This window comes from Lygodium microphyllum, chromosome 15 (genome assembly GCF_053477565.2).
Source record: "Lygodium microphyllum isolate KBCC chromosome 15, Lygodium_microphyllum_v1.1.10, whole genome shotgun sequence".
Taxonomy (NCBI): domain Eukaryota; kingdom Viridiplantae; phylum Streptophyta; class Polypodiopsida; order Schizaeales; family Lygodiaceae; genus Lygodium; species Lygodium microphyllum.
Genome location: NC_141149.1, coordinates 19131832 through 19142547, shown reverse-complemented (window position 1 = coordinate 19142547; position 10716 = coordinate 19131832). Strand labels below are relative to the sequence as shown.

The following is a 10716-nucleotide window of genomic DNA, read 5'->3' as shown; positions in this document are numbered from 1 at the left end:
GCATTGCACAATTAGACGTCATCCAAGTGGTTTTGTAGTGATTGACTCTACAAAATTTCACCAAGGCAAGAATGACACATTCGTACTACCTCAACAATGCGAGCAGGTATATTAGAAGCTATTTATTTTTATATATATTACTTCTTAATACATTCTCAAAATATAATAAATATCTAAGTTGCTTACTTTTTGTTTTTTAAATGCAGGTTGTGTATCACCCAATGGTAAACAATAACCGATGGTGGTACGTCATCCCCATATCTAATCGTTCAAAACCAATATATGCCAATGCTACGAACATAGAGATAGTTGATGATAATCCAACAATCAATGATGATGCACATGATGATGCCATGATCGATGATATACATGATGCAGTGCAAGATGATCCCCGTGAGGATGTTCAAGGAAGCGCAGAAGAGGATAACAATATGGTTGCAGATGATGATGAAGAAATTGAGCATAGCAATACATCTGACAGTGGGATAGAATTATTTGTTTCATTGCCTACTGGTAACATAGACCTAGAGGTAGATAGTCTAGCAAGCACTACAAGATATAGATCTTATAGCGACGTTTAAAGCGACGAAAATACAAACAACAAAATTTGCCCCCATCATCGCAAAAAGTGTCGTTATTGACGATGCCATAGAATCGTCGCTATATGCCTCGGTATATGCGTCGCTATATTCGTCGCTATTTACGTCGCAAATGCGACGCAAATAACGACGCATATAGCGACGGTTGCAGACAATTTGCGACGCTAATAGCGACGCGTGCAGTAAATTTGCGACGCAAATAGCGACGGTAACAGAGTTTTTTTTTTTGTGGCAGGGCAGCAAGCTGCCCTGCCACATATAGCACTGTGTGCTGTATGAGAGCCATACAAAATAGTTTCTGCACTGCTGCATACAAAGCGTTTGCAAACAAAAAGAATGTATACTGAAATCATAAAACTGATAGATTAAATAAATACATGATATCGCATAAAATGCGATTGGTACAATCATAAAACAATATCACTAATACATAGAAAATGTCTACATAGATCGGGCGACTAAAAACTAAAGGTATGTGAGCGCTAAGGATCCAAGGGCGAGCTACAAATCATCGTCCCCCGAAAGCTCTTCAAGCTGTAAAGGAGCATCAAACAGATTCTGCAGAAAAAGAAACAACATATCAATCCACCATACAATAATGCATTCAAATATCTCATGGTAACTACGGACATGAAAGATGAGTGACTTACTGGGCCGCCGCGTCTGTACAATTGGTCGATCAATGATTGAGACCGTGCCTCTCTGCATATCGAGTCTCAAGGCCTTGCGGATCGCGATTTGTAATGGAGTGCTGCAAAGAAAACAAAATGCTAACTATTAGAAACATGATTGTCAGTACAAATAATATCTCAAAAAAACAAATAAGCAAAACAAAAGAGAAACTTACAAAGTCCTCCAAATATGTCCTGTGGCCGCCATTCCCAAGATGATGTACCGATCCGGCCTCGATTCGTGCCCTCACCGCCTCCCGTTGCTGACTCCAACGTCCTGGCGAATTTGTAGCCTCCTTCCTCAGTCAGCGCCAGTCATCTGCATCTAACCACTCGGGCTTTGGAGCCCCACTCTTGATTGCCTTGCGTGCGTCGGATCGTCTATGTGACATATATGCACGCATGCAATCCATCATCCAGCCCGTAGAGAATCTATCCACTGCGACTGGCACCGGGAACTCCTCGTGCAAGGATGCTACTATGTACTCCTTGCTCCCCTTCGGTATGTTCCTCCAATGATCCAAGACGTTGTGCCAAAAAACTTGTTGGCACAACTCCCTCATGTGAGCCATCACCCTCCTCCCCTCATCATTCATGATGATGGCTCCTGACCTGCCATCCACTAGGTATCCATAATCCCTAGGAGTGTGCCTCATATGGGTCCTCTCCCATCTCCGTCCACGCTCCTGGGCATATCTAGGAGACCCCTGAACATCCGGTGTACCGACGGGGGTACCCTCTCCCGGAGTGCCACTCAAAGGGGTGCCACCAAAAGGAGTGCCACCAGAGGGGGTGCCACCAAAAGGAGTGTCACCAAAAGGCGTGACATCTGCCGACGGCTGCGCAAAAGCCGGAGTAACTGGAGTGGACGTCCCCACAGGTGTGACAAATCCTGGAGGTGATCGAGCTCCAGCTGAACGACGAGACGGAGACACCGCGTCCGTGTCTCCACAGCAGCACCCCCCTGATCCTCCTGCAGTCGCAATCCCTCCCTCTGGCCCAAGTCGCGAGCGTCGAGATCGTATGCTCGAAGCTGAAGCATCTGATCGCACTGAAGCTGATCTAGCAGAGCGCCCTGACGAAGAACGAGACATCTCCTGATCTGCTATCTCTCTAAATCTCGCGAGCTGATCTGGAGACATACGTGCCATCATCTCCTGAAACTCCTCATCGCTCATCCCTCGACTCATCCTGAAAATGTCGATACCTGCACAGGTAAAAAATAATGTTAGAATAATCAATTTAAACTATACAAAGCGCATTAATATAAATCATTTTTGAAAAATCTCTCTTAAAATGCATATCTTATCTACCTTTATGGAAGATCTAAACAACGAATTGAGTAATACAATTCTCCAAGAATGAAGTATTCTATGGTCCCATGTTAATCTCCTGACACAACTCTGCATACACTGGAAGGTCGATAGACATGTCACCACAAAAGAATGAGTCTGCCTCGTTCTCAAAAAATTCTACGACTTCTGTATTTCCATCATTGTTAGCCGATGCGGGCTCCAAGCTTGTGGTGGCCTCCACCCCTTGTAAGTTCGATCCCTCTATTTGCATATTTTCTTCGTCTATGCCTGGAACATCGCTTTGATCGTATACTCTCGCACCTCGAGGAGTTGAAGGTATAACATACCACCATCGAGGTTGTCGGGGATTTTGATAGAAGATTACCTGTTCACAAACACTTACAAACCGTCTTCAAACCATTGTGACATAAACCATGTCGTATTACAATTAGCAAGCAAATGACTAGTTGTACCTGTTCACAATGTGCCGGCAACACAAAGGTGTCGCGCAAATCCAGCCATTTTTTTTCGGAATCTATTTCGAGAAATCCAGATGGACCTCGTCGAACTGTTGCGCCAGCTCCTCCAAGTACCACTTTGAACCACTGCACATCGAATATTATCATGGAGAAGCTACGGTAATCCACCGTAATAATACTTTGCAAATTCCCAAAATACTCCATCTCATCCACAACCGTGTTCGGATCCGTTGCTCGTCGCCGGCTCTCTTGCTCAAACCTTGCCATGACACCACAGTCCATTGTGGAGCGCATTTTGTCAATACGCTCCACCCGAAAATGCCGTCCGCGCGACCACGCTGCACTATATATTTTGTACTATACATTGAAACACTCAAATTAGATGTAGCAAACAAATTCAGATACGACACATTCTAAACCTCTCATTACCTTTGGACTACATCCCCTCGAGAACTCCCACTCCTCCATTGAGACCTTTGTCCCTTCGCTGGATGCTGCGATCAAGGCTCCATGCAACCATCGTGTTGACATAAACCGCGGCATCTCCTCCATGCCTTCGGGATATCGAATCGGTCGGTGACGCTTACTGCGTCGGAATTCAGCTCGCGCTTCCTCTCGATCTTGCCTTGCAATTTGGTACTTGGCGAGCCACGTCTCCATGGAGGCATGGTGCAACATACAAAAGCGATTCACCTTCTCTTCCATTGAGGCATCCATTCTTTTTTCTACCCCATTTCCAACCACCACATCTCCAGTCAGCCTGTCATCGTCCTTGAGCGTCCATAGCATTTCATTGTCTGGTTCCACCGTTGATAGCCATTGTGAGATATGCACCAACGCCTCTGACACCAACCAACCTTTCGCCATGCTACCTTCCGGACGAGCTCGTTGTCGCACAAAGCCTTTTAGGGTTTTCATGAAGCGCTCCAGGAAGAACATCCATCGCGTATGGACAGGTCCAGCAATCTCCACTTCGTCCACAAGATGCACAAGAAGGTGAACTTGTATCGTGAGCATGCTAGTGGGCAGGTATTTCTCAAAGAGACAGACCGTCTCAACTGCTCCCCGCCTTGCGGATTCAATAGAGGACATCTTAATCTCTTTCTGTGAGATCCATTGCACCAAAGTCGACAGCTTGTAAATGGCCCCGCGAATTTCTGGAGTTAGGCATCCCGCGATCGTGATCGGTAGGACAAACTGCCACAAATGAGAAAGCATTAAGAATAATGGTCACTTTTCAAATTTCAAAATGTCCACGCTAATTAAAATCCATTCTGTTCACAAACCTGACATATCTTATGCCAATCATGGGATTTTAGCCCAGACATTTGGTCATCTTTAGAAAATGCGGACCTGAGAGAACGCATCATACCCGTCGGAGTGCGGATAGACTTGATTACTTGCTTCACAATGCGCTCTTCTTTGGTAGACAAAACCCAGGGAGCGCGAGGAAGCTGCACTCCCCCTTCAGCACTCGACTGCGGCCAAAGCGCCTCCATCTTACCTACCTCCTTTAAATCCATTCGTGACCCTATAGTGTCTCTCTTTCCTGTGATGTGGTCCCATAGCAAGCTGCCCACATTTTTGAAAATATGCATGGGATCCAACAAGTGGTTGACCTGTAAGTGGGTCCAATATGGCAACTCGTAGAAAACTGAGAACCGTCGCATTCCATTTGGATGTGATTCCGGGTTTACCATTTTCAGCTCGTACCAGCTTGCAGCGTTCATACGTGATGGAGGTCGTCCAAGAAAACCTTCCCTGAGTTCATGATCCTCCGGCAAGAAAGTGGCGTGTCCTTGATATACCATCTTCTTCATGGTTCGTGACCTTCGGGAGTCTAACTGTGGCCCACACAATGGACATGCATGATAACCTGAGGTAACGAGACCTGCAAGGCGATCCACGACTTAGTGAATACTTGATTGAATGAAATAAAATATAGATATTACCGGCGTGAACAAAGGTCTGCTCACCTGAGCACTCTCCCAATCCCGGAAAGTCATGCATCGTCCACATGAGAATGGCTCGAATGTTGGCTGACCGCCGACCATCGCGCATGCTCATATCTTGCACCGTGACCCCCTCCTCCCACAAAATCTTAAGTTCATCGACTAATGGACGAAGATACATGTCCATATTTTTTTACTTTGTAGCGGCCCGGGACGAGCAAGCTAAGGATAAGATGTCCTTTCTTCGTAGAAAGCCATGGAGGAATGTTGTAGTTGATAAGCACTATAGGCCACACACTGTAAGAAGTCGAGCGCAGACCGAATGGGTTCACACCATCCATGGCGAGACCGAGCCGAAGATTCCTTGGCTCTCGCGCAAAGCCTGGGAAGGTAGAGTCAATGTGGCTCCATGCGCGCGAATCTGCTGATATTCGTTGCACTCCATCCGTAGACCTATTCTGCACATGCCACGTTGTCAAGCTTGCCATGGCAGACGTGCGAAACATGTGGTTTATGCGGGGGATGAGCGGAAAGTGTCTGAGGACTTTTTGAGGGATGGTCTACCCTTGCAAGTCCTGTCCATACCTGTGAGCACCACACTTTGGACATGTCTCCATAGTCTCGTATTCATCTCGAAACAATATGCAGTCGTTGATACATGCATGGATGTTATTGTAGTCCATGCCAAGCTTCCGTAAAACATGTCGTGCATCATCACGAGACTCAGGCATGGTGTTTGCAGGTGGCAATATATGATATTTCAATAACCTGAAAAAATCATAAAACACCTTAAAAAATCCAACCATGTTTGCAATAATACTGTTTAAATAAAAAACAATGAAGTCTGTGTACAAGGTACCTGAATAACTCAGTCACACTCGTATCGCTCCAACCGTATTTTGCTTGCACACTTAAGAGTGCAAGCAATGTCTTCAACCGAGATACTCGGCACCCATCATATAATGGTATGGATGCTTCCTCTCTAAGCGGGTCAGATGTCTCAACATCCATGGGAATCAATGCATCGATCATTGCCTCCATCTTACGCTCCAAGATTGTAGGCAAGTCGGGAAGGTTGTCTGTCTCCTCTGGCATTGATGATATAGATGGGCCTTGCGAGTGGTCGATTGGCTCCTGCCATCCATCCATCGCACGTCCACGAACTCTTCTAATTGGCCGCAAAAGGTGCACTCCCCCTTGGGTCGAGACATCACCCCCCTGGATACAAAATTTGCCAACAAGACCCAATCTTATTGTGTATGGTTTTCAATTAGCTTGAGAGTACAATGCATGAAAAATGCTAACTTCAAATTACCGTTTGCTGAAAATCTGCAATCGCCTGATCAATGATCTCAGATTGAAACTCGCCAAATCGTCGTACGTGTTCTATAGACAATCGGCGTTTTCGTCTAATTGCCAACTTGCATTGAGAGCAAGGACATGGGACACGCTGATTAAGATACGACTCGCGGTCTTGAACAATAGGACCTTCTTCGTTTGCCATCTTATCTACATTACAGCAAACGAGGCTTAAATGGATAGCTTTATGGAGATGTACGTCAGGTTGCAAGTTGACCATAAACCTTGCATTGTATATAGTAGTCGAGAGATTTTTCGATGTTATATCTCGGCCTTGTATCATGCTCAACGATTTGTTTGTCCCAGTAGATAATTTTTTGTTATATCTCGGCTTTGAGTATAAGTAATCCATTTTAAAATTAATGCGCGCCATCTATGAAATTTTATAACTATAGTAATAAAATTTATTTCAACCAATTTTACTCATAGTCATAAGACCTGAGAGAAATTATCCTATACTCAATTTAAGGGTTTCTTCTTCTATAACAATAATTTTGGGTTAATTTTGATGAAGTACGTGGCCGTATGCAAAGCACATTGCATACCATTATCAATACGTATATTATCTTAAATTTCCTTCCCTTCCCTCTCCCTCTCTTTCTCTCCCTCTCCCTCTCTTCCTCTCTTTCTCTCACCCTCTCCCTCACCCTCTCGTTCTCTTTCTCTCCCTCTCTCATTTCCTCCCTCCTCCTCCCTCTCCCTCTCCCTCTCTCTTTCTCCCTCTTTCTCCCTCTCCCTCTCCCTCTCCCTCTCCCTCTCCCTCGCTCCCTCTCCCTCCCCCTCCCTCTTTCTCTCCCTCTCTCATTTCCTTCCCCTCCCTCTCCCTCTCCCTCTCCCTCTCCCTCTCCCTCTCCCTCTCTTTCTCTTTTTCTCCCTCTCCCTCTCTATCTCTCTTTCTCTCTCATTTCCTAAACAAGCAAAAAATAAAGTGATTTAAACATCCTCCAAGCAAAAGGGAGAGGGAGAGATACAATGCACTCTCCCTCTCTTTCTCTTTCTATCCCTCTCTCATTTCCTTCCCCTTCCTCTCCCTCTCACTCTCTTTCTCTCTCATTTCCTCTCCTAAACAAGCAAAAAATAAAGTGATTCAAACATTAAACAAGCAAAAGGGAGAGGGAGGAAGAGAGAGAATGCACTCTCCCTCCTTCTCCCTCTCTTTCTCTTTCTCTCCCTCTCCTATTTCCTCCCCCTCCCTCTCCCTCTCCCTCTATTTCTCTTTCTCTTTCTTTCCCTCTCCCTCTCCCTCTCCCTCTCTTTCTCTCTTACTCTCTCGTTTCCTCTCCTAAACAAGCAAAGAAGAAAGCAATTTAAACATTAAACAAGCAAAAGGGAGAGAGAGAGAGAGAATGCACTCTCACTCTCTTTCTCTCCCTCTCCCTCTCTTTCTCTCCCTCTCTCTCCCTCTCCCTCTCCTTCTCTTTCTTTTCCTCTCCTAAACAAACAAAAATAAACGATTAAAACCTTCAACAAGTAAAAGAAAGAGAGAGGGAGACTCACCAATGAGATATGGCGAGCGTGGGCGGCTTCTCTTTGCAACGAGGGCTCCTCCTCTCCTTCGCGAACAACGACGGTGGCGGCGGCGGCGGCGGCAGCGGCGGCGGTAGCAAGTCTCTTCCTCCTCTTCTCTCACAAAGCCTTGGCTCTCTCCCTCGCTCTCGCTCTCGAAAGGCGAAGAAAAGAAAATGAAAACGGCGCTCTGGTTTCGGCCACGCTTTTTTTCCCTGCGGCGTCGCAATTGGCGTCGCTATATGCGTCGCCATTTGCGTCGCATTTAGTGACGCATATAGCGACGCCAATTGCGACGCCTATAGCGACGCCGATATCCGCCGTCGCTAATCGGCGTCGCTATTGCCCCATTCCCTTGTAGTGAAGGGCCGATCTCATTGAAGATGAGATTGATCATTCATTGTAGCATATATAATTAGCTTTGAATGATTAGATGTATATTTGTAATACTCAGATGTTTTCGGCAAATGTTACTCTCGAGTTTTTGGTGCTTTTTTTTTCTTAGAGTAGTGTTGCTATTAACATCACAAATCAAAATTAGCGATGCTATACGTATCGTTATTAGTGCTATAAATTATAGTGATGCTGCTATTTTGCATCGTAGAGCAAATGGCCATCGCTATTGCCCCATTCCCTTGTAGTGGTAATAAACTCAAGGTTAAAGATTCCATTCTTATAGATAGTAGTGCGGTACCTTGTATGATGTATGATGTAGAAAATTGATTATGGCTCGACTTGGTTGGCCATCAAGATGTATGCTGTACAATGATCACTTGTAAAATGCATGGTCAAGGTTTTGGATGCCCCTTAACCAGAAGTATCGATGTAAGCCCCGATATTTATTTAATACCAAAATCATTTTGTATCTAAAAAGCCTTATCATAGAGTGAATCAACTTTGAGGCTTTCGTATTAGATTTAAAGTTAAAAAGACTTTAACTTATAATAAGATTTTGAAAATAATGTACATTTTCAAAGGTGTATATCAACATTGCTTTGATTTCTTGGTTTGAGAAGAGTTCAATGGGGTTTGTGGACGTTTTTGACTCCACCAATATCAAGCTGCCAGGTTAGATTAAGGCGTGTGAGTGAAAACAAAGATGCTACGTTAGACATTTAAGTGAAGTGAAAGTCGCGTACTCAACTTGATTATTGATATAACGTGCACACTCCATAGATTAGACTAGTCCATGGGATCGTATGTATATATATGAGAGAGAGAGAGAGAGAGAGAGAGAGAGATTCATTCTATAGACTTACGAAAAGTTTCTGTAAAATATCATACGGCAAATGAGAGGAGAATCTGTAGTTGGTGTTGAGGTGACTTTGTATTCCAAGACAAGCAAAAGCAAATGAAAGTTCAAAGCAAAATTAATGATTTTGATCAATGAGTAAGAGGCACTGCAGTACTGGCCGAGAGGATTGATGGCTGCCTTTCGGGGACTGTTGGAGTGGGTGGAGAAGCTGCTGCTGCTTTGCGCGATCGCAGGGGCGGCCATGAGCCTGTCGTCCTCCTCCTTCCTCTCCACCTGCTTCCACATCCTCCTCACGGCCCCCCTCTCGTGGATCTTCGCGGCGGGCCTTCTGCCTCTCCTCCTTCTGGCCCTGCCTCTCCTCCTCCTCGCGCTCCCTCTTCTCCTCCTCCTCCTCGGCCCCGCCTGCTGCATCATCCTCCCTCTTGCCTTCTGCATCTATATTCTCATCCGGCTATGGCGACGGCGTCGTCATGTCACAATCAACCAGGCGGCTACTGCCGGCGATGTAAGTCATCGTTACTTTCCTTAGCAGAAGCTGATAAAGTAGTGTGCTATCCATCGTTACAAAGTAGAACGAGATTATAAGGCCTAAATTCCGAAGCTGAATTATATCCGTTCCTGTGCTTACACCGGGTTCACGTTAACTGTCAGTATGATCCGGTAACACTCTACACATCTGACCTTGTAAAGCTTACTCTGAAGCTGTTAATTATTATCCGCACTAAGTGGAGTCCACATGTTAATTATCATGACCTCGACGCATAGCTATTGGATTCATATCATCAATACGCTATATCTATATATACAGGTCGAGCTGCACTATATTGGCGGAGACGACGGCCAGGTCCGAATGCTGCAGTCGGAGATCGATACCATCCAGAAGATCGTCGGCTACCCCACATGTACACCGGCTCCTTCGGATGATGATAATTATACGGTATCATTCCAAGGCGCATCGACCTGCATCGGTGAGCAGATCAGAGAGCTCTACGCGTTCCTGGGCATCGAGCCATCGCCGAGCCTGCCAGAGCTGATCAGCAACAATAGTACTCGGACGCACGACGACGTCGGGATGGCCACGGCGGAGCTGCAGCTGCTTAAAGCGGTAGTTGGCGTGAGATTCGGTGTGGAGCAGTGGTAAGTAGCAACTTCCCTCGTGAAAAACTGCGCGCTCGAATAAAGGTGGTGTCACGCGTAGCTCAGAAGAGACTTTGAGATAGCGTTACATCTCAAGGGAATGTGGTGTGACATGGTGTTACACGTTCGTTTGCGTATCTACTAAAACATACGATTGCCTTTACTTTGAAAGCCTTGTTGAGACTTCATGAGTGGCACTACCCTAACCTCTTAATTTTACCTTGATTGCAACCTTCATCGTGCTTGTACAATATTTCAAACATCCATTTTCCCTCTTAATAATGGGCCCATCTTTTGGGAACATGACATTGATCTAGTATTTGTCTTCAAAAATATGATCAATACTCAAATTCAACCAATATTGAACTGGATTAATAAAACACAATGTACACATTTGTGGGTCTTTATATGCTCTTCCTTTAATTTATTACTTTCAATTATTGGTCCTTGTGGGTGTGTCAAG

The 10716-nt window shown here is 45.2% G+C and overlaps 1 protein-coding gene across 1 annotated transcript; it reads left to right on the top strand.

Annotated features, from left to right (window-relative positions):
- Nucleotides 1-9122: 9122 nt before the first annotated feature.
- LOC148024315 (uncharacterized) lies at nucleotides 9123-10716 on the top strand. Its single transcript, XM_087693938.1, has 2 exons — nucleotides 9123-9621; nucleotides 9925-10716. The coding sequence occupies exons 1-2, from the start codon at nucleotides 9286-9288 to the stop codon at nucleotides 10255-10257; spliced, it is 669 nt and encodes a 222-aa protein (XP_087550064.1). The 5' UTR covers nucleotides 9123-9285; the 3' UTR covers nucleotides 10258-10716.